The 27526-nt window shown below is 41.3% G+C and overlaps 1 protein-coding gene across 1 annotated transcript in view; it reads left to right on the top strand.

Annotated features, from left to right (window-relative positions):
• Nucleotides 1–253: 253 nt before the first annotated feature.
• DTNB (dystrobrevin beta) overlaps nt 254–27526 on the top strand; it is a 190674-nt gene continuing 163401 nt past the window's right edge. Inside the window, 5 exon segments of the mRNA XM_040552198.1 lie at nt 254–357; nt 623–690; nt 5131–5211; nt 7148–7361; nt 12274–12359. Coding sequence (XP_040408132.1) covers nt 350–357; nt 623–690; nt 5131–5211; nt 7148–7361; nt 12274–12359 — 457 coding nt within the window. The 5' untranslated portion in view covers nt 254–349.

Raw genomic sequence — 27526 nt, 5'->3', positions numbered from 1 at the left:
TGAATCTGGTAACAAAAGAATAATTAATGTGGTAATTGTAAGTGAAAATTTGCACCAATGCTGAATTTAGTCACTTATTTTTGTGCCGCAGTTGATTGAAGTTCAGTATTTGTCTTTTAGGGCTATACAATGCTTCCTTACCTTGTGGTGTAAGTTGCAATATTTTGATGTCGTATCTTTCACCTGTTTTCCAAAGACAGCGAGGCCTGTGTTTTGGGCTGGAGGTATCGAAGTTAAATGAATCCTTACAAGTTAAAGGGAAAGGAATGAAGCGTGCCTTCTCCTGTTGAACACCAGAGCCTAAGCTGCAGATTTGTAGGGGCTCTGCACGTCGTTGGCTCAGCCGCTCATGGAGAGGTCTGTCTTGCTTTGGATTTTGCAGACAAAATCTCTGGACTTTTTAGGACTTTGCATAATATCGCTACGTATTTGTATGCAAGGTGTTAAAAAGCCCAAAGTAGTTCTCTCTATAGTTACGGAGAGATGACTATTTCTTTCTACTGGTCTCACTTACCAAATATAACCAAACTATTTCAGTTGAGGAATGAAATAATATTGTTTGCAGTAAGTTGCTCTTGTAACAAATTCTAGCACAAACAGTGTTTGCGATTTTTGTCTTCAGAATGATTGAGGAGAGTGGGAAGAGGAGGAGGACAATGGCGGAGAAGAGACAGCTGTTCATGGAAATGAGTAAGTAAGAAATTTGAAGATAATGTCATTTGTTCTTTACTGAGAGCTTCATTTTTAGAATTTTACCAGATCATTTACATCTTGTTTCCGCAAGACCACTGCCTCATCCAGTGAAAGTCATCCTGGGTGCTGGTGAAGAGGAGAGTACAAGAGGTGGGTCACAGCTGCCTAAAGAGTCATACGTTCCTAGGTTATGTAAAGCTCTTTTTTAAGGAACATTCATGTTTCCTGTATATGGTGATTTCTGAATCTGCTTTGTGGACAGCTACTAAAATAAATAATGACAAAAAGGTCATCTTTTACCTTAAATTGCACCACAACATTAGTGTGACTCGGAAGTGAAACAGTTTGAGGGTTTCGGGGGGTTGTTTTTTGTATGGGACCGTTCTCTGAAAGATAGGCTGCAATTGTTGCTACAAATCAAGTGCCTGTCTAGAGATGATCTAGATTAAAGGAATGAGACGTAGCTTTCTAATACGGTATGAGCAGTTAGAAGTAAAAGATTGTATGTTTGCATGTCGTCATATTATTTTACTTTCCTATTGAAACACGGGACTGAATGAAACACCTAGGTTAGGCAAGCACATCCTGTAATCCCAAATATAGGCTGATGAGTGTCTGCCTTAAAACAAGTAGTATGTTAGTGCTACTATTTTTTGGAGGATTTCCAGAGCATCGTTCTTACTGTGGTTATAAGTGTCTTATAATTTCAAGAACAATTTAATTCTTGGCTAATTTATATCTGCTTCCTTTCCTGTGAGAGCTGTCTTGGACAGTATTTCTCCCCACCTTCCCAGCTCGGTTTGAGTTTGTAGTCATATCCCTCTGTGGTTTGTTCAGCACATGGCACAAGCTAACACCTGCAGTCTCCCTGCTCTACACCTCATCTCCTTCTCTGCCTCTGCGCAGTTTTACTTAAGCAAAGATGACTGCAATTGTACGCGATATCCCAGGTGAAATCTCATTAGGATCTTGTAGACTGATAATAGTACTTCTCCACTAGAAAAGCTTTGGCTGATACACTGGAGGATTACATTTATCTTTTATCTTCAGAGTGTTGTAGTTGGCTTGTCATCGCTTAGTAACAGCTAGGTGTGTTTCTACAGATAATGGCATCTTGTTAGTAACCACCTATGCCCATACGGTTTTCTCTTCGATACTAATTTGGTGAAGAGCCTGTTAATCCAGTCCTCAGTCATCTGATTCTTACTTTGATATTCTAATTACCTTGCAAATTGATGATACCTTTATAGCTACTTTAGCAAAAGATTTCTTCTGAAGCACCCATAATGTTTGACTAGAGTGCTGTCTTCAAAGAGTTCTCCTGGCAGCCTTATTTGAGGCTGTCATTCAAGGAAGGGCAAACAGAAACTGACCTGCTAGTTCTTAGCTTTGGCTAAATTGTTAACAAAAATATTCAGATTTCTTCTGATTGTGTACGAGATAGAACAGCTAATTCTTCTGATTATTTATATAAGATGTTTTTTGGTTTTTGCAGCTCTGGTTCTTGCTGGCTTTTATCAGTGAAAGTGCTGGTGTATGGACACTTTGAACAGCCTTTCTCTGTAAGGCTCTTTAGTGTGTCAGATGAGAAATCTAAGGTCTTCGAGTTCCATCTGTCCTATGGTGCAATATTTCTCTGTGAAGGTGAATGGATAAATGTTTTCCTTTCTAGATGAGCTTCTCATATTGTGATGTGCAAAATCGATGCTTTCAGTGATCGTTTGTTGTTGGTCAACACGCAAGTGTTTAGGTGGTTGCTGATGTGAGACAAAAGTAGATTTGATGGCATTCACCCACATTGGACACGCTACCCCAGGATGCGTTTGTTTTATAGTACTTGCGGAGCCGTGTAACGGGCCAGAACTCTGTGCAAGCTATTCTCATTTTTCTCACCTGCAGAATACACACGGAGTTTCTTATGGGAGGGTGTGAAGAAGATGGAGCCAGACCTGTCAGTCCAGCGGCAGGATACGAGGCAGTGGGCACAAACTGAAAAACAGCAGGTTCCTTCTGAATCCGGGGAGAAAAACAGTTTTACCCTGGGTGTGGTTGAGCCCTGGAAGAGGCTGCCCAGGGAAGGTGTGCAGTATCCACCCTGCAGATGGCCAGAACGCAGCTGAACAGTGTCTGGTGCAAATTTCTGTAGCTGACCCTGCTTGAGGGGGAAGGTTGGACCAAATGGTCTCCAGTGGTCCCTTCCAACCGCAACTATTCTGTGATTCTGAGCTATGCAGGTTGTCTTGAAAACACATCCTACTTTATCTTCAGGTTGTTTAGAAGAATGACCTTCTTCCTTTAGAAGAATGGACTTTTTTCTTTTTTTTTTGCATGTAGCTGTTAAATAGCCTTTTTTATATACGTATTTGTCTTGAGAGAGAGAGTGGTGAGCCTCCAAGTCCCAACAGTCATCAAAGCTATAAGGGCTGGAAGTGAGGGTGAAAGCTGATCAAGTTTTACTGCACATGTACTTGTGATATGGGGTGCGTGGCTAGCCAAGGACTGGACACCATAAATGTTTCTGCTAGACTAAGCATGTTTTGAAGGCTCATAGTCTGTTCCAGTGCTTTCTGTCCGTTGAAAGGTAGACGCAGGCACCCTAATTGAGAGTTTTGAAAGGATATTGCATAAGAAGCACAAAATCAGTTACTTTGTTCTAGTCTTGAATAAGAATACTTCACTGTACGTTATTTGGCCAGATACTTTCCTGAAATGTATCAGATGCTAGATTCTGTAGATGATACAGTGAAATAATCCAGGAATGTGTGTTGCACCATACCATCATGCAGATGCTCCTCAGGTGTTGGCTGGTCCAGTGCCACTCTTAGGTAAGCTGCCATGGGGAGCCTTGGAGTGGGAAATTGGTCACTGTCCTCACTGATTTTACAAGTCTTTTCACCTCCATCTTTTGTGATGGAGAGAAATAATTCTTTCATGGCAGTTTCAAGACAGAGGACAGGTCTGTGCAAGGCCAAGCAGATGCTTTGACACTGTATTTGCAAATTTGTAATGAAATACCGGAAAGGCAAGAAGACCTTATTTTTGAAATTTGCAACTGTGAGTCAGTGGGTGCAAACACAAAGGTAATTCAAATGAGGTATTTGCAAGTTGGTTTCTGAATTCATAATGCTGTAGGAGTGAATAAGTTATCACCTTTGAGCACCGCCCCTGATACAGCAGTCAGATACCTTCTTCAGCAGGATGTGGGTTTGTTGTTGTTGTTGTTTTTAAGTGTCTTTTAGAAGTCTAGATTCTATGAGTCACAGTTTTCTCCATTTCTCGGTTCTGTACTCATCTAGGTTGTGACTTTTCAGAGAAGCTTGAAAGACTACAGCAGATCTTGCTTTCATGCACTCCCGTGACAAAACAAGAGGTGCAGGATCAGCGTGCATCCATACCCCTGCCCACGTGCAACTGGATTGTTTCACACTTCACCTTAGGACTCCATTGATTATAGGACATAGCCACAAATGCTGTTGAAATGTGAGCCCATTTAAAAGCATTTCTGTTTATGATTAATGGGATTTTCAAGCCTTGGACTGTTGGCTGCTTCCAAATTAGAAATGATCAATACCAGACTTTAGACCAGTATCATTTATCATCCCTGCATCATTTATCATCTTATTTGATCATGGAGCCCTAGAATGGTTTGGGTTGGAAGGGACCTTAAAGACCATCAACTTCCAATCCCCCTGCCGTGGGCAGGGAGCCCTGCCCCCAGCCCCATCCAGCCTGGCCTCGGGCACTGCCAGGGATGGGGCACCCACAGCTCCTCTGATGAGGACAGGAGATGAGCAGATCTGGTTGGTCTTTGGCAGAGGGTTAGTAAAACCTTCTGGAATTGCTCAAGTTTGTGACGTTCAAAGTAATTGCAGTGCTGGCAGGAACTGGTAGATGTGGTACAGGCTAGAGATAGTTTATAGCTTTCAAATCTTTCATGATGTGGTATTGTGTGAAGGTATAATAGTACTTTTAAATGTCTCGAAGTGGGAGGTTGGTGGTGAGGAAAGGATCCTCTCTTCTATGCTTTTTCTTCTGCTTCTTACCTTATTTGGATCTATTTGAGAGAAGAAAAGCATTCTCCTGGTGGGGCTGCAACGCAGATGGTGGTAGGAGTATCCACCCCCCTTTTCTTTCTCGTCTATCTTTTGTATACATGTCTTCCAACATCAGTGCAGTCCTCTTCTTACACGCTTGCAACTTGATCGATTTATTGCTTCCATTTAGGGACTTCAGAGTTCTCGTGTCAGTCTCACACTCACCTCAGTTTATAATACACTGTTGAAAATGACTTCTTCCTGAAATACCTCGTGAAAATCTTTGTCATTGGTACTTGACAAAGATGATGTATGTGAAGAAACAGTCATGCCACTTTTGAAGTAATCAAATAAGCTGAATGTCATAGAGGAAAGAAAAACACAAACTTTTTTTTATCCTTAGGGGCACAGAATTTTGATGTCATCAGACTTTCAACGTATCGAACAGCCTGTAAACTGCGGTTTGTACAAAAAAGATGTAATCGTAAGTTATAATTACTCTTTATCTTCATAAATTTTTCATGCATGATGGTTTTGAATATTCTACCCATGTGAATTTTAAGTATAGCAAGAATAATCATCAATGGTAGTTGTTAACTTAAAAATAAATAGAGATTAAGCATATAATTAAAAAGAGGCAGTGATTTTTGACTGATTCTCTGGTTTCTTCAGTTTTAGTCTCTAATGTTTAAAAAACAAAACAAAACAAAAACTGAAATTATGGGCCAGATTGACGTATTTCAGTTGCCCTAAGTGTTGTCTGCAGACAGTCTCAAGCTGTATTAGCTCCTGTTCCACTGTGGTGTAGCACAAGCCAGCAGACAGCTAGATGCAGGTATGAGTTTGGTGATGCATAAGATGATCACTAGCATGAAAGTGTCCAAGATTTGACCATGGTGGCAGGTAGTGTAGCAGCCTTAAAGAATTAAGTTCACACCACGCTAGTCACTGTATCTTTTCTTATTCTCTTCTGTAGTCCTTCCACCTTAAATAGGTCACCAAAGTAAAGATTAATCCAAGGGTCAGTAGGTGACGCTACTTTGCATCCTATTCCTTTGTTGAACCGGACCAAGCAAAAAGCTTGACAGACTGATGTATGCAGGAGTAGCTCCCTCCTCCCCACGGCCACGATGTGGAATTGGTGTGGCAGAGGGCAGGAGAACAGCTGAGGAGTCCTGTGGAGGACGTGTGCAACTGCAGACTGAAGATCCTTCGTAGCGCAGCTGACCCAGGGATATGTCTCTGTTAGGGCTGTTGTGGCAATAACTGCAGTGCCTTTAGTTTGATGGGTTGCAACTTTTTCATTCCTTTGGAAAAGTGTTAGTTCTTGTCTATAATTAATGCTTTTGAATTCAAAATATCTCTTAATTGGTAGCAAGGTATTAAGATAAGCTAATTATAGTGCATTACACGCTTAGTGTCCAATTCACTGATGCCACACACATGCCTTGAGTAACCTTTGATCCACACGTATGTACAGACGAGACTGCATTTATGATCTTTGTCTGGACCGTGCAGTGATCCACGGGCATGTGTTTGGTGTGAATACATAGTTTGGTTTTTATTGTTGTGGCTTTTTATGTGAGAAATATAAAGAGTGTTTTTACCTAAGAAATGTTAAAGATGAGACTTACTTTAAACCCTTTCTACAAGTTAAGGAAGGTAACAAAGAAAATATGAAGTTAGCGGATAGGTCTGTCCTTTGTAACTGTTGGATCATGTTCAGTTTGGACTGATGGATTACTGTTGATCCTTAGACATCTTATCCCACTATCATGCATACCTTTTAAGCTGTGAACTATTTTAAAACATTTTAATGTGGTTCTGCAGATCACTTAGTGTGGTTTTGTAAAACTATTTGACTACAAAGTTAACATTTAGATGCGCTAAGATACAGCGGGATAATTTAGGGACACACTTTGGAGTTCCAGATGTATGTTTACAAAGTGTTACGCTCTAGACTTGGCAACCAGATAATCTGGGAACAGTTGTAGTTTAACTGGAACATCAAGTTCCTCCTTCAGCACTGAACTGCTAGTTAGCATGGGGATGTTCAAAATTACGGGAACCAATTTATAGTGGATTTTGAATATGGCTGATGTCTTTCTGAAATGAAAATGCCTGTCTTGAACACTACATGATGGTGGAAGATCACATTTCTCCTTTATGTAGTTTTGCTGTCAGAGCACCCGGTTGTTGGAGGGCAGAATAAAAGGCCACGAGGACTCTGGGCACTGCTCTGTTGCTTTACACTAGCTGTTGCACACTATGAGTATTGAGACTCTGTCTCTCACTTTGAATATGAACACGTAACGGTTAATTTCAAAATAGAAGCTAACACAGTATTCAGAAACAGTACCATGAAAGTAAGCTTGTATGCATTACAGAATAGAAGTTAATTTTTTTTCCTTTATTTTTAGTTCATCTTGTTGATATCTGGAATATGATTGAAGCCTTCCGAGATAATGGCCTTAACACTTTGGATCATAACACAGAGATCAACGTGTCTCGACTAGAAACAATCATTTCATCCATCTACTACCAGCTAAACAAACGCCTTCCTTCTACTCACCAAATCAGTGTAGAGCAATCCATCAGCCTTCTCCTCAACTTCATGATAGCAGCATATGACAGGCTAGTAACTCCTCTAGTTGTACTCTTAAACTAATTTTCTCTTTTAGTTAGGTGAATGCAGCCAGCAACTGCATGAGTCTCTGACAAACTGTCTGCATGCTGTTTCTCAATTTCATGAAAATGTGTGTTGCGCGCACACGCTTAATGTCATAGTAGTGCCTGCAGAGGTTTACATTGCCACAGCAGCAATGCTTTGTCTTAAAATTTGCTTTAGTGATAAAAATGAGTTAGTGCCTTCTGGAACTTGCAGGGTGCTGTGAGCCAGGTATCTGAACTGAAATGCAACTGTGTTCTGTGGACTGTGATGAACATAATGTTAACTTCGTGGTGGTGTAGCAATGTTTTAAAAAGTGAACTTGTTTTGTAGAACCTTGATCAACAAGGCCATTTAATAAAGCTACCTTGTTTTGACAGTCAGCTTGGATTCTATTATAAATTATGTGACCCCATACAGACTAATTCTCATTTGTTGGCTGGAAGAAGCTTGGTTTCCTGTTCAGAGTGCTGCCTAGGCACTTCGCTATGTCCAATTGTATGAGTTTCTTCTGCAGCCTCTTTTCTTCAGGGGTTGGTTTGCTAATCTTCTTGAATAGAAGTTATTTCTGTGGGTACTTTGAATAGCAACTGCAAATCTTTCACTGTTGTTTAGCACTTCCTATGCTTATTTTCTGATCTTTCTCACAGTCAGCTAATATTTCTGTCTTGTCTTTCTTTTGCTTTTGCACTCCCTCCAAGCAGTAGAGAAGTACTTGTGGCTAGGAAGTTGATATAGAGACTAAGGAGTTCTACCCAAAACAACCTGGACCACTGAATATGCCAAATAGTTGTTCTGTGTGTAATGTCCAGGCATTGATCCATTGATATGACCTCTTCTTAAGGTCACTGAAGAGGAGGTAGGTTTCCACCACAAAAAAAGTCCGAGACTTCAGAACAATTGCTATCTCACTAAGGACAGTTAAAAACAACACAAACCTCAGAGCAGGAGTACTGCTGTGACAGCAGAATCAAACCTGTGTGTTTTTCTCTCATCTGATTTTGTATTAATAGTGAGAGGTGTTATAACTGAGTTGTGATTCTGGGACAGATGACGGTGGAAATGTAGAATTTAAAATAGAAATGGTTATGTTTTGGGGGACTTGCTCAAAAGATCTAGGCTTTAGTGAGAACTATGTTTGTCTCGCCCCTGCCCCTAACCTTGCAAGTTTGACATCGTGTGCAGCCCAAGCAGCGCCCTTGTTCCCAGCACACTACAGCAGCTTCTGTTGAGCTTCCTCTGTCTCGCACGTGGGGCGAGAGAAGCTGTGATGCTGCACTGTGTTGTGACAAGGGAGAGACAAGAATAAGAGGAGAGGCAGGCTGAGGCCCCTCTGCAGCAGCCATCATGGCAGACATTTATTTCATTAAAATGTACACATCTGCACTGGAATTGCATCGTTGGGGTAGCTGCGTGGAAGATTGAATCCACGTAGCCTGGTAGTTTCTTACAACACAGTACTGGTGGTAACATCACAAGGTAACATTAGCACTCCACCAAACAGGGATGTAAATGAAAGATGTGATGCCTGTCTTCTCATGGAGCTATTTAAGTTAGAGCTGATGTTAGGTAAGTACGAAAAATCCATATAATGGGCTATAATGAACTGTTCACTCACTGACCCATAGAACAATGGTGATCATGGTGCAGAACTGATGGCTCATACTGCCTACGATGGTGAGTTGGGAGGAGGAATAACTTTGCTATGATGTTCTTTGCTGCTTTCTCCCACAGAGCTTTACATATGAGTGTTTGATGGTGACGGTAGCTTATTCCAGAGTCTTGTTTTTCTCGATAGCCTTCTGCAGCTTTCCAAAGTCCCCCACCCCAGAGTAGTGGCTGATTCCCTGACTCCATTTGATGGTGTCAGAGTCTTTCTCATGTCACCAGTCCTAGAAATCTCATTTGATTTAACAGCAGGCTTAGTCACTCCGACTTCTGTTTTCCTTTTTATACTGTAGGTAACAAACACCACCGTCTGTGGGTAATAAAGCAGTGTGCAGTAAGGGGGAGGGAGAGGCTGACCAACAGTCAAGGGAGGAGGTGAGCTGGCAAGCAGAGCGTGCGGAGCGATGTGATCAGGAGGGACTTCATAGCACAGCAGAGCTGGGGGGGGCTCCCTCGCGTGCATCAGGAAGCGCCTGCAGATCAGTGCTGTGAGCACAGCTGCGATGCCTCTTCTGGGAAATCAGCACCTCCAGGTGCCTCTGAAGTGGCTGCGCGCTACGGCACGTGGCGTGGGGAGCGGAGAGGAGGGGTTGCAGGTCCGAGTCCTCTCCAGAGGATGCAGTGGGAGAGCCAACGTGAGTGGAGCACTGCGGTGGGTGGCACAGGCCCTCCGGGAGATGCCCCCCATATGTGCGGAGCCCTGCCGGCGGCGGGCCAGGAGCCAGCTGTGGCAGGCCAGCATGGAGGGCATCACTGCTCCGAGGGCACCCCCTCCAGAGTTAGGAAGAAGTGGGGTGGGAGGCTTTCTTCAGGCGGCTGGAAGAGGCCTCCTACACAGGCCCAGTCTTTTTTGAACAAGTCCCCCAGTCCTGTTTCCTATCCTGAGAAATCCTGGTTATTGCAGGAGTTCCAAAATTACGCTGGGAGTTCTGCCCTTTTTCCTTTTGATGGGAAATTCAGCAGATTGAGTGGCATTGGTCTGAAAATCCATTTAGGCAAGGAGTTAACAACTACACCTCTCTACCACGTTGCAGGGGGAGGAATTTTGTTTTGTTCTCAGTTAAGTTAATGAACAGAATGTCAGCTGAAGCAGGCCTAATATCTGAAATATCTCGCTGAAGGCACCGTGAGATATTTTTCAAGGATAAGATTGTGTCCTGTGAGGAGATATTGATGGCTTTAGTCACTTGCTTTTTCTGAAAATTAATTCAAAGCTGAACTGTTTTGAGAGAAGAGGAATGTCTATTGAAAAGAAAAGGGAGGGAGGAGTTGAGACTTGAACGAAATTTGAGTTAGGTACCAAGATTTGCTCGGACAAGAGTGGTGGTCAAGGCTTGAAAATAATGAAATAATGGATCTTTTCAGACTTCTGCTATCAGATGTAGTAAAGTCTTGTTTTCTTTTTTTGGCATAGTGCCAACTTACTCCTTTGAGGAAACTACCTAAGAGAAAAGACAGAAATGAAGTAGGATAGCTGAGGCCTTTACCTTGTCACTAACTTTATAACCTTTATGTAGCTCAAAATAACAACAGAATGTATTTTTTTCTCCCTTTGTTTAGTTTATTTAAACAGAAGTTAAAAGGGTACAGGAATCACCATTCTTCTTCATAGATCTTCCTGCAAGTGTAGTTCTGGAGAGATTGCTTCTCTTCTGTAGAGGCAGTATTTAAAGCGTATTCTGAGTTCGCGTTAGAGAAATAGCATACTGTATTTCTGATGCTTCTCAGCCTCAGAAAGGTTGAGAGCCTTTAACCTCACCATGGAGTGTGCAACGGCACCGTTTGCATATTAACTCGCGGTGAAGGGGGAAGAGAAGTCACTGTTTACCTCGTGGTGTCTCCATCTGGTTGCGTGTCTGTCAGTGACATTAGGCCGCGTCGCCACTTCAGTGCCACAAGGCAATATTTACTTCCAGTGATTTTACTCCTCACACTTTCCATGTGCGAGTGTTAAAGAAGCATCTCATTTACACCAAGAAGTATTCTAGAGGGTTTTCTTAGATCTCCTCTAACTCTAATAATGTGTTTTCCCCTTCGTTGTATTTCCCATAGCAGTATAGATGATCAGTCCTGTACATTCAATTGCAGTTAATTGAACTTTTTAAATATTCTTTTTCTCCCTTTACATGAAGTCTTAGCTTTCTTAGTAGTTTTTCACTCTCTTCTACTGTTGCTGTTTATTGTCGGGGATAAAAATTTGGATTTCTGCTTGGGAACACGTTGCTCAGAATTCAAGCAGCCGTTATCCCCTTCACACACCTTCCTTTGCCCCTCTGAGCCACTAAGTTAGCTTTCTGCCAACTTCAATTACAGTGGATTTACACCAAGATCGCCACGCTGTGGCCATTAATATCATTTACTGGAGGTGCTCTACCTCCTGCCTTTATTGCTATGAAATGTGGGATGCAGGGAGGCCGCACGTGTGTCCCTGGGCCAGCAGTGAGCTGGCAGGGGCTGCAGCTGGTGTTAGCTGTGCAAGCCTTACCCTGGCCAGCCTCGGGGCTGTGACTTGCTTCCCTCCTAACTTCATCCTTCTCTTGCTCTTTGGTAACAGGAATAACACGCGTAGCTGTTTCTGCATGCCGTACGGTGCTGAATGGGCTTTTTTGTGCCTTCCATAGAGACAAATTCATTTTCTCCTGCTGATATTATAAAATGATGCCCCAAATATGCCATCTGTTCTGATAGCACAGCAGCTTTGTTAGCTGAAATTAGAATAAAACATTGTTCGCATTATTCCTGTTCTATGTGGTATATTCAGGATATCATACCTTTTTAGTATGCTGTCAGTTACTGTACAGTTTTTAGTATAAAATGTTTATTTCAACATCAGAGTTCAAATTGAGGAGTAAAAATTTAAAGCAACTAACAAAGCATAGCAGAAGAAGAGAGATGTATTACAGTGAACAAATGTATTTTAATGGAAGAGATTAACACTTTTTTTTCAGGACACATGGGATGAACAAGACATTCTAGTCTCTTTATTTGTGCACTTTTCATAATTCTGCAAGAAAACTTAATTTCTAATAAGACACCTGTTAACAATTCTGATTTATTAAAAACGCTTATGTTAACAGCACTGTTTTAATGTTAAATAGTATTGGTAGACCTTAGTAATTAATGGTTATGCATTTCCTTCCTAGGTCTTTTAGTATTTTTGTTACTTCTCACTCTATATAGTAATTACTTACCATGTATTTTTTTTCACAGCGAGGGCCATGGGAAGTTGACGGTATTTTCGGTGAAATCTATGTTAGCAACAATGTGTGGTGGCAAAATACTGGACAAACTAAGATGTAAGTATTTGCAAGCAAAATCAAACTGTTTTATGAATATTTTTTTTCTGTTATTGGTCAAATGTGATGAAAGCTAACTTTTTTTTGCATATTCAACATTCTTTATCCTGAAGTGAAAATTGCTGTTTATTTTTTTTGTAGCACATGCCATCTGCTGGCCAGACAATATACTGAGTTTGTTACTGAGTAGGCTTTACAAGTGCACGTAATTATTTTAAAATGCTTTGACACTTTACATGTAAAACTTCAGGCCTGACTTTTATGATGGTAATGTCAAAACTTGTCGCCATGTCCTCTGTTTTGGGGTCATCTGGGGGGGGGTTCTGTACATCCTCTGCTTCAGCTGAGACACTCTCAGCATTGTCTTGTTATGTCAATTCCAGCTTCTTTGTTCTTATTTTTTTTTAACTCCTTTTTATTCTCTTTTCATCAGTCTTAACTTCTTTTACCTTGTTTCTATGAGCCCTCTGCTCTATCTATAGAGAATCATTGCTATCCAGAAACATTGGTTTTGTCTTGTAATAGTAATTCTCAGCTTCTGTCCTTCTCAGTGGCAAGGCATACTGTTGTTTATTGGATTTTTTTTCTTTTCCATCCTGAAAAGATGGGAAGCTAGTCTTATTGTCAGTGCCAGATTTTACTGTTCAAATGTCTGTCATTTTTCATCTCACCCTAAATTTCCTTTATGGAAGTTATTTTATAATAAATCATTCCTTCTGATCTCCATCGTTGTTATTTACTCTAAATAATTCTTTAGACTTTTTTACAGCATTAAACTTCCTTATTATATTTTCTTTAAAATTAATTATACAAAATACTCGTGTAATAAATTAAACCACTTGACAAAATCTGAAAAATAGTGAGAAGCCATCACATGGACATGTTAATAGTAGAGTTGCACGTGTTTCAATATCAGCAGGTGCTATTTTTGCGCCTGGCAGTAAATATAAAACTCTTTAAAAACGAAGCTGTAGGTGACTAAAGTTAAATAAAGAGGAGAGGATGGGTGTACGTTACAGAGGAAATTTAAGGCTTCTTTAAGCATTTTTAACAAATGTAAAATAGATAAAGTATGCAAGATCAAACACTGGGAAAAACATATAGAGACTATTTCTTGAGTAAAAGGTTACATCTTGGGATCCCATTAGGTTAAAGTTTGAGGAGGTTACAGTAGATAAACAGTTCAGCATAAGCTTGGGTCATTAAAGGAGCATTATTTTTATGTGTAAGCAGGACAATACTGAAACATAAAGCAAATGGTAATAAGTGATCTTTTAATGGAAAAGTCAATTAACCACTGGAATTAAATGTTACAAGAATCAATAAACTTTTGATGTTTTCAAACAAAGCTCAGATACCGTGTGGAGGTTATGCTAAGCTACAAGTTACTGACTGAAAAGGTGACTAGGTAAGATGCTTTCACCTGAAGGACATCTGATTTAATAGTCTTATTTCACAGATGTGTCTAGTCTTAAAACTTAACATTTTGATGTACCATTCTGTCCCCCCCTCCTCCCCCCTCCTGCTTTTCTTCATACCATTTGAAGCTCTCTTTCTTTTGCTAATTATGTTGAATCCTGTTTTCTTTGCTACAGTAACCTTCTTTGTAAAATTTTTAACTGAAATTCATACCAATCGAAGGAAAGGCTTTTGAATGCTTTCACTGAATACTGCTATTTCCTGTAGCTTTGTTATATTCTGGTCATATCTTATCAGCTGACCTTTAATTTGCATTGTACTCCTGGGATCTGTCCTCCAGTATCTGCTCTCTCTATTTTCCTAATGCACTTTTATCTGGATGTGGAGTGTTGTTTTCAAAAGAGCGTGTGGCTCCTGAATTGGACATCTTGTTTGGGAACCAGCACTTCTGTCTTTTTTGAAATCAGTGTTAAAGCTCAGTTCCTCTCCTTAGTGTTTTCAGTATGTCACTCGCATTGACTCAGTTGATGTTGTCTGTTTTATGACAGAACCCTACCTGTTGACCACACCTCTTTGCAATCTGTTTTGTTGTTCTGTCAGGTATAATATTTTACGAATCAACTGTCAAAAATAAAATTTCTTTATTCATGCCTGTAACCATAATGCTGACTTGCCACTGCTTTATAAAGTCATGGCAGTTCCTTCATGTGCACCTTTGGCTGTGGCCATTCCTGTGTCACTTATGGACAGTCCCAGGTCCCCCTCATGCCCCTGTTGTTGTCACTGCTTAGTTGGAGAGAAACCTAAGGACTGGAAGCTCTACACTGTTAATCTCTGAAAAGTTCACGGTGCCATGGCAAGGTTAGACACAGAGGCGGAGGGAGTATCGATGCTTGCTGCTTAGGGATCTGGTTTAGTGGGTGACATTGGTGGTGGGGATGGTTGGACCAGTTGAGCTTTGAGGTCTTATCCAACCTTAATGATTCTGTGAATGCGTGACTGACAAAGTGATCCAGGAAAAGGAGACTTCAACTAATTAGGAGTTGAGATATAGGAGCAGAAAAAACCTATGCAGGAGGGAATAGCTTTCTCTAAACCAGGCCGTTCCCTAGAATCAGGCTGTTGGCTTTCAGACAAGACAATAGGACAATTTTTTGTGGAAGATGAGAGAAAATTAAAAGTGTAATACAGGATAGTAGGCACTTGTAAATCTTCTGAGGCAGAGAAGTGTCTTATTGTTAGCAGAAAAAGTTCTTGAGTATCACTAGGAGTCAAGAAGAGTAATAAAACAGCTGAACTATTAACTGTTTTTCACCTGTCTTTCTGAAAAAACTCTAAGACCAAGAGATAGGAAAAAGAAAAGTAATGTCAAATTTGGAAAGAGTTATGTGGGGAACTGTAGGTCTGTATACCTGCCACACTTCTGGGCAAGCAGTTGGTAATAAAGAATAGAATTAGTTGGACTAAGGGATAAATAAATCCTCATGGGGATGGGGAAGGAATGGCTTTTGGGAAGGACTGTCTTATAAAACTATAGGAGTTTTTTAAAGTAAAGGGAAAAAAAAGAAAAGATGGGCAAAGGAGTTTCTGGCTGATACAGGTTTCTTGAGTTTCTGAAAGGTGTTCAGGAATGTCACTTATCAAACACTCCAAGACATTAAAGTTTTAAAGGGATGAAAGGTGAGGTCTTTGCATGTGTAAAAGATGAGCTAAAAGGAACCTAAAAAACAGCAGTGAAGATCCTTTTGTATATTGAGATTGTTGGATAGTGCTGGACTCGAACTGTTTTAAACATGTCATAAATCTGGAAAAACACAGTGAAAGGTCACAGTTTGGTACAAAGCAAATGAGTGTAGTAAAGCTAAAATAGGCTGTGAGAGTTGTAATATCATCTGACAAAGCTGAGTAACTGAAATAAAATGGTAGCTGAATTTCAATGTTAATTTATGTAAAGTGGCACGTGCTGGAGGAGTAAAGTGCAATCCTAATGTCATGCACAGAAAGGTGAGCTAAGGAAGTTGTATTGCTCAGCTGGGAGATCTTGGAGTTACACTTCTAAGAAAAGGTTGACACTGTTTAGTAGTGGTTAAAAAATAAAATGTTATGAATAAGGAAAAAGGACATAAATAGAAAGGTTAAGGCTCTGTATAAATCCGTAGTGTGTTTATACTTTGAATGAGTACTGCTCTTGTACCTGTCACTCTACCTTTTCCAGATCTGCTTTATCTTTTCTGAGAAGAACAGCAAGGTCACCAAAGGTAGGGCAAGCTTTCTGTATAAGGAACAACTGGCTGTAGAGCAGGATTCTTCAACCTGGAAAGAAAAATGGTGGTGAAAGGATAGAGTTCTATAAAATCATGGCAACATGTTAGTGGTGAATAGAAAACAGCTGCTCCTTTCCCCCTCAGTACAAGAACTGAAAGGCATTAAGTGAAATTAGCAGTGACAGGTTAAAACATACAAAAAAGAATGTTTCTTTAAACTTTGCCAAAGGATGTTGTCCGTATCAGACTCGCATCTCCTGATCGCTCCTTGAACCAATTTCACTGACAGCAAATACATCAAAGGTTGCTGAGTGCAAAAATACTAAGAGTGAGTGGAAGCATATTCCGGGGAATGTGCTTGCCTTAGCCATCTGCTGTTGGGACAAACAGACTTTTGCTCTGATCTGCCTCAGCTGTTCTTATATTCTTTATTTCTTCTGTTCTTTATGAATATGCTGCCTTGTTTTTTCCCTTCTTCCTGTCTTTCCCACCTGTCTCTCTGATTACTGACCCATTTCACCACTGGACGACTTCTGTTTCCAGTTGACCTCGTTCCCACCGACACCACCGCCTCCACTCCCTTTCCTAAGCAGGCTGTCAGCTCAGGCTCAGCTGGATCATGAGGCTTTCTGGAAACCAGGAAGTTGTAAATATTTTTTCTCATCTCATAATTTATATGAGTGATAGTAATTTGGTTTCTGTACTTCCATATGTACAAGCTTTCTTTCTAATTCTGAAAATGTGGACAAATGGTGTGTGTTTTTCAGACCATACAGTGTCTGACAGTACATATAAAATGGAGTTGTTCCATGATACCACTTTGCTCTCGCTGGAAAAGATTATTTCCTGTGACATGATGCTACTTGTGAAGGAGTTGCTTTACATGGTGTGGCAAGGAAGGAGTAATAAACAGCCTATTGCTATGGAGTTTATTTTTTAGCTTTTTTTTTTTTTTAAACCAAAGCAGTACCATATTAAAATGTTGAAGTTTGTGGATTTGGTGACTCCATTTTGGCATTCAAGCATAGTGAAGTAATTAGTGTTCCTTCCATGTCCTTTCTGCAAGGGAATTGCGAACAAAACTTGACTTTGAGTAATTTAAGACTCCACCCTGCTCATCTTAAGGTCTGGCCAGCTTCTCTAATCACTATTCCACCGTATGGTGCTCCTGGCTGCATTGCCTCAGTAGCTCCTTCTTTCCTCCCACCATCTGGCTGATAAGCCTTTAGTGCTTGCTGAAGTTCACCCTAAAAATTCATACAACAATGTATGCAAAATACTAGGTTTCACATAATGACAGCCCCCAAAGTTAATCTGCTGGAGGTGAATTAGCCTGATAGTGGGCTTTTGATTTGGGGGAGGGGCATTTTGGTTTTTTGGAGAAGTTTGTTTCATCCTAATCAGTGGACCAAAGTAGCAGTAGTGGTAGTAATATGTGGTTTCTTGTGATATCACATCTTTCAAACGCACGAGCTCAGTGTATGACTTTATACAGGCCTTCTTACATCTCATTAGTTTATATCAAATGTTGGAGTTGCCAAATCTGTTCAGTCTCTGGGTGACCAGGATGAAAGCCTGTTAGTGGCAAAAATACACGTGTATACACACATGCCTGTACTATAGATGCCTCCAGTGAATGACCATACACGCTCAGTCTATCTAGTGGCTGCCCTTGGATCCTCTCGTCTCTCCACTGTACTTAGGGCCTCTCCAATACCAAGCTCTCTAACCCTCATCACTAAATCTTCCTCCAAAACATCTTTTTCTGCGTCCTTCATAACATCTTTGTAGGTGCTGGGGTGCTGTTGTTAGGTCTTCCCAGTGTCTTAACCTTTTCCAGGCTGAACAAGTGCTGTTTCCTCAGCCTGTCATAGGATAAGCGCTCTAGCCTGCTTGACAATCCTTGTAGATTGTACCTTGTAGACCGTATCCTCAGAGCTCACTTCAGAATGTCTTCCATATTATGTGGTTCTCAACCATTCAGTGATTCTGGTGTTCCCTAGACTGGGCACAGTAGCTAGAGGAGGGGGGTCTAACAAATGCAGAGTGGAGGAGGATAATCGCTTGCCTTGATCTGCTGGGTGAGTTCCTGCTCAAGCAGCTCAGGATGCTGCTGGACTTCTTTGCTGCCATGGTATGCTGCTGGCTTATCTTAGGTTTGTGACCCAGAGCCCCAAGACTTTCCAGCAGAGCTGCTCCCCAGCCAGCCAGCCCCCAGCCTGTATCGCTGCCAGGCTCTCTTTCTGCTCAAGGGCAGGCCGTCGCGTTTGTCCTTTCAATTTCATACAATTTCTGCTGGCCCGTTCCTCCGGCCTGTCTGGGTACTGCTGGACAGCAGCCCTTGCTCTTAAGGGCCTAATAGAACCATACAGCGGTTTGGGCTGACAGGGCCCTCAGAGCTCCCCCGGTATGACCGCTGCCCCCAGCCCCATCCAGCCTGGCCTTGGGCACTGCCAGGGACGGGGCACCCACAGCTCCTCAGGGCAGCCTGCGCCAGGGCCTCGCCACCGACACAGGGGAGGATTTCCCCCTAATTAACTGGTCTCCCCCAGTTTTGTGTCTGCAAACTTGACAAGAGTGCACTGTGGCACCTCTCGCAGATCACCAATAGCCACCTTAAACAGGACAGATCCAGCATTAGTCCACTTGTCACTGGCCTCCACGCAGGGTATGACCCCGTTATCCCCTAACCTCCAAGCCTGATCATCCAACCAGCCACTTATCCTTCTGGTGCATCACCCATCCAGGCTGCGACATCCCCGCTGGCAGAGCAGAGTACTGAGGGAAACACAAGTAAAAAGCCTTGCTCAGGTTGGTGAAGGCATCGCCTTCTCATAGAAGGCCAGCTGGCCAGGTGGGATTTAGCCGTGGTAGGTCCATACCAGCTGCTCCCAGTCACCTTTTCTTTCGTGTGCCCAGCAATGTGCTCCAAGAGAGAATGATAGAAATCAGAGAATTTGCTCCATGATTTTCTCAGGAGCCAAAGTGGGGCTGACTGGCCTGTATTTGCTTGCATTGTCCTTCTGACCTTGGTATATATGTTGAATTAAGACGAGGAAAAACTGCAACCCTTTAAAAAGCACAAATTAATTCATTTACATTAAATTGATTTTTGTATCTCTTGCTGCTCTTAAACATAGTATTTAACAAATATTTCTTAAAGTTGTACAATAAAATTTGGCAATGTTGTAGGAATTGAGAGACAGGATAGACTCAGAGTCAAGACACTAGAAACAAGGCTGCTGTGTTTTTTTTTTTGGTTTTGGTTTTGGTTTTGGTTTTTCTTTATTTTTTAACTTCAGGCAAATGCCTAAGAGAAAACAGTCAATTTTGGCAAAATTGTAAGCAACTGAAGAGATGCTCAAGAGAAATACTGGACAGGTTTATCAGATGATACAAGATCTGTTCATAATGTTCGTAAAGTTTTACAAATATTTGAAAAAGGAAATCTTGAGTGAAATGAGCACTTTTATGTTGGTATTTTTGGAACCGAGCAGCCTTTTGGTGCAGTTCTAACTTTTTATATTCTTTCTAGTTTAAAAAAAAAAAAGTTCATAGTAGCTTTGAATTGAAACTTTATATGAGAATTAAAGCATAATACCTTGTCATTGGGAAACATTATTAACATACCTGTTGTAACATTAAGGTGGGATCTTGAAAAATTCCACTGTTAGTCCTTGTTTAGCCTGAGGCTTTCTCTTGTTAAGGTAATTTACTGCCCTTCAAAAGGGGAGACTGTTTAATTATATCCAACTAATCTTTATCTTTTCCAATTTCAACCAGTAATTTCCCATGTGGAAGTTTCCCCTTGTAGACTTCACTTTGACTATAAAACCACGTTTTCGTGACAGCAAGATATAGGTTAGTGGGTTTCTTTTAATTTACCCTTGATGTAGCCTGTTCTATTTTATCTCTTTTTTCACTTCTTTCCATACCTTTAATTACTTTCTCCTTAAAATCACTTAAATCTTGCATGCTGTTGAAATTAGATTAATAGACTGTATTTACCCAGATGATTTTTGTACTTTTTAAATAAAAGTACCGTCATGTTGCAGTCATGTTCTGCCAGTCCCACCTTAATAGATTTATTATTACCTTCAGTTTTTGGGAATGTGCCAGTCTGGAGTGAGTGATCTTGAATGGCTTAGGATTCTGGAGGGTTTGCTCTAATAAGTTAATTAGTTTCAGTTATTTCCATAGTTTCCATTTGTGTACATTATTCACCCTGATTTTTTTCATCATTCAATTTTCAGGTGAAACTTAACTTTTCTGCTTGGCTTAATTCTTTAAAATATAGTATTCTTTAATAATCTGCCTTCCCCCTGTCCTCAAATTCCCCTTCTCCCCCATTTTTTTGTCCTATTCCTAATATGCTTCATAAGATTATTTAGCAAGGACTTCAGACCTTCACTTCAAGCTTGTCCATTTAGCCTGTGATAAAAACTCCAGGTAGTTGTATCACCTGTAGACTTCTTCAAGGGCTCATTCATTCAGGAGTCTGAAGTCATTTCTCCAGTTTAGTGGAAAAACGCCTTTCTGAAATAGTCTTTTTTACAGACCTGGCTTTGATCACTTAAATTAAGCTTATTTTCTGTCAACACATCCTTTTTGATGATTAATTTCTTACGGTGTCTTAAATAACCTCATAGATGATTCAGGGGCTGTGTAGTGAAGAACTCTGGTATCTGTCACATCTTGGAAAATTTTAGGTCTTCCTAATATTACTGCTTTTATTAGAGAAATCTTCCTTTATAGACTAAGCTGGCTCTGCAGTTAGATCAGAAGCCAAGCTTTACTGTTCGAGAGATTTGTATTTTCCAAAGAGATTTCTGATACCATGACAGTTCTAGCTTATCTGTATGTAGCAGCCCTACTTTATATGACATCGTTTTCCTCCATTGCTATCTACCCATCTCTTCCTATATTTTTACTTTTCCTGAGATGTAAGAGTTGGTAGCCTTCGGGTAGTAGCGGGGAACGGTTGGAGGGTTTGAGCCTTGTGGAGTAAGGGGGTAGAGGGACGCCAGAGCAGCAGGCTCAGGACACGACTTTCCATGGCGTGCCTGCAGCTAGGAGCATGGCGTGGGGCTGGAAATGCCTGCAGAACTGCCCCCCTCCCTGCCACTGGCTGGGACCCTCCCTCCCTTTCTCTTTCCATGCACACACAAGACTGCTGAACATCTCGCTCGATCCTCTTTTTGGATTCAGAAATGCATTTAGTCCCACATAGCTAATTTAAAAAGCATCCCTTTTCTCATTAAAAAACAAAACTTTTTTCTGGTGTCTAATAGAAGTTCTTATTTCACTTTTTCAGCGTGTACAGAAACAAAATGAGATCAGATTTTGTCTTCCCCACTCACCCAGCCCATGACTTGCAGGTTTTAGCCTTGGCAGCAGCAGTCATTGCTCCCCAGTTCGGCCACCTGCATGCTTCTGATGCTCTTTTCCAGCGCTGGGCGACTTAAATCCAACACGCTGCTGAAGTGCACTAGAGTTACCAGGAGTTCTAACAGTTTTGACTTTGTGATCCTACAACTTTTTTTTTTTTTTTTCAGTTTTAGGAGGTTTCTGAAAGGATTCTACGTAGTTTTATTTTGAAGGCATAAGCATGAAGAGGCAGTGTCCTGTAACGATAGTCTTTTACAAGGCATCCTGGCTTCTGCTTTCTTGCAGTTACAGTTAGTGAACTGCAAGAGTCTTCTCTCTGGTTGAGATGGGATGGAGGAAACAGAAGATTTATATCATCTATGATATAAACATGTTCAAACATGTTCATTCATAAATTTTACCTTGACTGCAAGTAATAAGAAATAGTGTTCAGAATTTTTTTAACAAAAAAAAAAGTAGAAATGTCTTGGGGAATAAATGAGTTGAAATTATTTTTTTTTCTTTTCTGTAGCAAGCATGTATTTACTCTAGGGTTTTATTATATTTTCTTACAGATATTTTCTCTCAAATATCAGATTCAAATGGACTAATGATATTTACAAAGTTTGATCAGTTTTTGAAAGAAGTTCTAAAACTTCCAACAGCTGTGTTTGAAGGGCCTTCTTTTGGATACACAGAGCATTCCGTACGGACGTTTCCCACAACAAGTAAGAGTTAATGAAACAGGATTTTTATTGCTTGTTAATACAGTGCTTTCTTCTAAAGTCCACTGTCTTCTTTGGGTATAACTTGTATGGGGTTTGGAGGGAGGGGGATTGGTAATATGCAGTGTGTTATCTAATCAATTTTAAGAAAGTCTGAATAAATCAAAATAATCCATCTAGGTATTAGGCAATTAAAGGATTTCACACAGTTTTAGTTTGTTCCCTTTTTGTGAACACTTTTGTACCCATCAGAAAAACAGCAAGGATAACCTTTCCCTTGAATTTTTTAATCTTATCAGTGTGTTGAGAGTGTTAACAAATTTCAACAAATCGATTGTTAGTTGGTTTAGTCTGCACAAAATAAATACATTTGTACACGTAGCCTGTTCTTTAAATCAGTTTAACTTTTGTCCTTGTTGGTATAGCTGCTGTTTCCAAAATTTCCATTTAATGTAATTTTTGGCATACATGTTGCAGTACTGATCTTAAAAGAGGCTTTTATCTCTATATACATTTTTGTTGTAATTTGCTTGTTCCATGGATTTGTTTCTAATTTGATATATAAATAATATAATTAAACCTTGAATCTACTGTAAACACAAGCCTAGATAATTTTAGACCTAAACTTTAATGTTTAGACTCTGGTTATGACTATATTCTTGGAAGCATTGCTTGAAGAATTTAGCTGTAGAATTTATAGTCACTTTTGTTAAATTTAAGTTAACTAGCAATTAATATATTTGAAGTACAACACACTAGGAAAGAGCCTTTGATGTAGGAAGTGATGAGGGCTCCAGCTCATCCGTAAGTTACTGAGGACAGAGTATTTTCTTACTGATGGTGTAATTAAGAAATGATTTTTTTTCCTGTTTCAGTACTGACTGAGGCATTTGTGGGCCATCACTTGTTCCCACCAACCTGCCACCCTTTCTGTCAAGTCAGTGCAAGCCATTTCTGCATGTAGGGGTATCAAGCTGATCAAATCAAATTTCATTTAAGGGACACCGCTGTTGAATATCAAACTGTGGCCTTGCTTTAGAGCTGTTGAGGTCAAACAGCGGATTCTAAGCTATATGTGCTCTGTCCGTTGTCTGCAAAGGGAAGCTAATGGGACTGTTTTCTCCTAATTTGTTCTGAAGACTACTCTAGGATGAGATGCCTGCTCGCCCTCTGGAAGTTACTATTCTCTGTTAGCCATAGAGAAGCTACTTTAGCAGCCAGGCTTTGAGAGCTGACGGAGATTTGTCTGACTGATGGCGAGCTCATCGTAGTCCAGGGGAGGTGCAGTCACTGCCCATTTGCACGTTTGTGCTGTCTTGTCTGCAGCATGTCATAGCACACTGACTTCCATGAACAAGAAAGCCCAATTCTTCAAATTGAGTCACTTTCACAAATTCTTTTGTTTCTAATTGTATTCAGCAAAACAAAATCTCTACTGTAAGGCAAGGTTGGTAAAGAAGTGGTGATTTCTTTGTTAGTCCTGCTACAGAGTGTGCCCCAAAACACCTCTCTCTCGTTTCTTTGAAAGCAGTGAAATGAAGTGGTCCTGGGAAGCACGTGAATAATCTGCTCTCAGATTTGAATCCATTTTCTCATGCCTCCCAGGTTTGAAATAAGCTTCCCAGAGGTGCTTCTCTGATGCTGTTCTGTTACAGCATGTCATTTTGCTTGAATTATTTTCCAGATGGCATCGATAAAGCCGTTGGGTTTCAGACTTTGGCATTTTACATGATGGACATGTACGCTTACATCTGTAATAGTAACTAAACAGTGCCAGGAGCTGTTCCAGGTCAAAGATCAACTGGAATGGTCTGACCGCATCCATGCTAATAATCTCTTCCTTTCCCTCACGTAAAGTGGTTAACCGGAAACTATTGAAAATGATTCCTAGCTGATATTAACACCAGATTGGGATGCTGGAATGATTTGGGAGACTGAGTGTTAAATCAGGCACAGTTACACTAATATAAAACCATGCATAATTGAGTTTTTAGGACTAGGAACATTCCCTGGTTGTTTGCTTAAACTACTGAGAGACAAATACTTCCTGACCCAGCGATGGTTCCTTCAGGAGATGCTTCTTTGAGGTGCACAAGGCTAATGATTTACTGCTGTCTGAGTGGTGAAAAGGGCAGACAAGCAAAGAATAAGTGGTCAGTGATTGTATACACTGCACAACTCTTATTTCATTTCTTGGGTCACAGATGGAATAATTCCAGACTTGTTGCCCATGCAAAATGGAGTTATGGGATGCTTTGGCAAGAGCTGCAGTTCTTTATGATGGTTTCCAGATGTATATAGAGCTTCCAGTCATAATTTACTATTCAAGGTCAAATAGGTGCTTCCACAGATATGAGATCATGTCATACTTTTCTTAAAACTTCTGTTCACCTGGCTACAGTCCATCTATTTGTCATAGAGATGTCTGTATCGCCATGACATTCCCTGGCTTAGTCAGAATCTGTCTGTATTTATGGCACAGCCTATCCCACTATTGCAGAGGTATCTACTTTATATCTCATTTACAAAGCAGTTTAATTGCAGTGTTTATACGGAGCTGTCAAGTTCCCTCAGAGACTTGGGAGCCAGGATCTTGGCTTCTGTAGAGGTCAAGTTGCACGTTATTCTGTTGAAAATCAGCAGCATGAAGCAAACAAGGAGACCAGATGAGCAGGCACTCCATCTGTACATACCTTGCTCACGTAAGGGCTGTGCTAAAGCGCTGACTGACTTGGGCAGCATGGCTGGTGTGGCTGATAGCCGAACTGGCTGCGTAGCAGGTGTCAAAAGGGTGGCCAAGATCTTATTACTCACTTTAACCAGACTGCAGGATATACCTATTTATATCTATTAAACACAGGATGGCCTTGTGTATACGGATGGTATAAGCACAGCCTGATGGAGTTGCAGATGGAGCACAAGATGCAGGACAGTCAAAGTTACAGGTTGGGGTCTAACGCACAGCTGCTTGCTTACATTGGTGGAACTTCACAGGTCTCCCAGAGAAGCTGTGGATGCCCCATCCCTGGAGGTGTTCAAGGCCAGGCTGGACGAGGCCCTGGGCAAACCCTGATCTACTGGGTGGCATCCCTGCCCATGGCAGGGGGTTGGAACTGGGGGGCTTTGAGGTCCCTTCCAACCCAAACCATTCTGTGATTCTATGAACTTGTTTTGTTCACTACAGAGTTAAAAATAAATCACATATCTTTGTGTTGCTCAGGGGTTGTGGTTTTGTGTCAATATCTTATGGGGAAATGCTTGCATTAACTTCTTATTTGAACAAGCACGTTGGCATTGTAACAATAAAACTGCCTGAGCTTTTGCCCACTAAAGCAAGCCTGTGGTATTCTTCTAAATACAAGAGTAGCATTGGTATAACTTGTCACTGCTCCCACCTGCTAAGGAGATTTGAGACAGCAGAGCTGTTAGTGAGTAGGTGTGCTAACAGCAAGTGATTTAATAAAAAAAAAAAAAAAAAAGAGAATTATTACAATAGTTCGGAGTGTCAGCAGGTGATTATAGAAAATACCAGTGTGGAAACGTGTTCTGTTCTGCTGGGAGGCATTTGACCCTCATGACTGCCTTCACATTTGCTAATTTTCAGTTTACGTTCTTGGAGCTTGGAACCTGTTGGCAGATTATTTGATTGTTTTTGAATCACAAATGGTGTCTGAGTGATGTTTTTGTGTTTGCACTGTGGCTAGGTTTTGAACCCAGCAGGAAATGTTAGACTAGCTCCGAGAAAGCTGTTATTTAGGCTCCTTCTCTGCATTCCTAATTTTCAGAGGAGGCGAGTAGATGCTTTGCTTTGCTGTCAGCTTTGTCCTTACCAAGAACGCCTCCACCCAGACAGGCAGGATAATGCAGTGGTGGTAATGCTGCGTGATTCTTTTTGGTCAGCTGGTTGCCACACGTCCTGTTATCGGTGTACAAAACCCAAAGCCTGTGTCCCTGCTGCCCTCTTGTGAACTATGTGGCAGTCGCATCTCTCCTTACACAGGCTAACAACCGACAGGGTTTTCACCGGCTGTTGTTGCCCTGAGGAGCCCTTTAGAGCACAAGAAGCTCTCCTGCTAGCTTTATGTTCTAACGTGGCTGTGCATATCGTGTGTCTCTGCCCAAGGATCCTGAGTCGTGCCTCCAGAAAATGTGTGTTTACTTGGAGTGACCCACAGCAGGAAGAACCTGTTACTCCTCTGAGATTGCGATTTTTTTTTTTTTTTTTTTTTACTTTAACCAAAAGTAGCCTTCTTTTGAGATTATAGTATATTATGCGTGGGCATTCGCATCCTGTCTGGTCTTTCCTCCTCATAACCCTTGTAGCCACGATGAATCTCTTGTTGACAAGGGGGCAACCATGGCATTTACATAGCCGTTCAAATGCCACGTAGCCGTGTCATCCCTGCAGGTTGTGTTAAAGCAAAGTCCTCTCAGGACAGAAGTGTCTAGCAGCATGTGTACACACGTGGTGTGAATGGACAGATGCATGCTGTGTAGCTTGAAGAACTGTGATTTCTGTAAATAACCTGTTTTCTCTGTGGTGCTTAGTGACAGTACACGTGGGAATGGCTCAAAGCTGTGCCCGGGGAGGTTCAGACTAGACGTTAGGAAAGACATCAGGACCCTCTCCTCTTTGAGAGGGCAGTCAGACCCTGGAACAGGCTTCCTATGAGAGGTGGCTGATGCCCCTGCCTGTCTGTGCAAGAGGCATTTGGAAACACTCTAAATGGTATGTTTTACCTGCGGGTCAGCCCCGAATTAGCCTCACAGCTGGACTTGATCTTTGGGGGTCTTTTCCAACTGAAACCTCTTCCATTCTCCTGCCTGTGCGGTAAATCCCAAACTTGTCTTTCCAACTTCGATTGAGTTTGGATGTGATGATCTAGAACTTCTGCGTGCATTTTTCCATACCTTGCAGTAAGCAGCACTACAAACCCCAAGGGATTACAGCCCGTGTCGGTAGGGCCAGGTGCTGCAGCATTCCCTTTGTGGCTCTGCCAAAAGGTTACAGCCAGGAAATGTTTCGTGTGCTGTCGTACATGAAATGTGAGAGGTGAAAGCTAGTCAAAATCGGGAGCCTCGGAGGAGTATTGCAGTGTTGTACAACGCATATGTAAATAGCAACCAGGTATGGTGTTAGGATTGGAAACGTGCCATCTCAATCAGTCACAGACGTTGATGCCACGTAACGTCATCAGCAGTGGCTCCTTGTTGCTGTGAGCAGGACTTCGTGATCTCCAACACTGCGTACCGTGGTTAGTTCCTGTTTAAACACGGTGAGTCTCCTACCAGGAGGCTTCTTTCAGGCGCATCCGGGTCTTGCTGAGATGTGCATTTGTTGGAAGAGGCTGGGTTTCTTCACCTCCCAAAGGAGAGGAGGCAGGCTGGCTGG

This window comes from Cygnus olor, chromosome 3 (genome assembly GCF_009769625.2).
Source record: "Cygnus olor isolate bCygOlo1 chromosome 3, bCygOlo1.pri.v2, whole genome shotgun sequence".
NCBI lineage: Eukaryota > Metazoa > Chordata > Aves > Anseriformes > Anatidae > Cygnus > Cygnus olor.
Note: the sequence above shows the minus strand (reverse complement) of the source record. Positions and strands in the feature narration are given on the sequence as shown.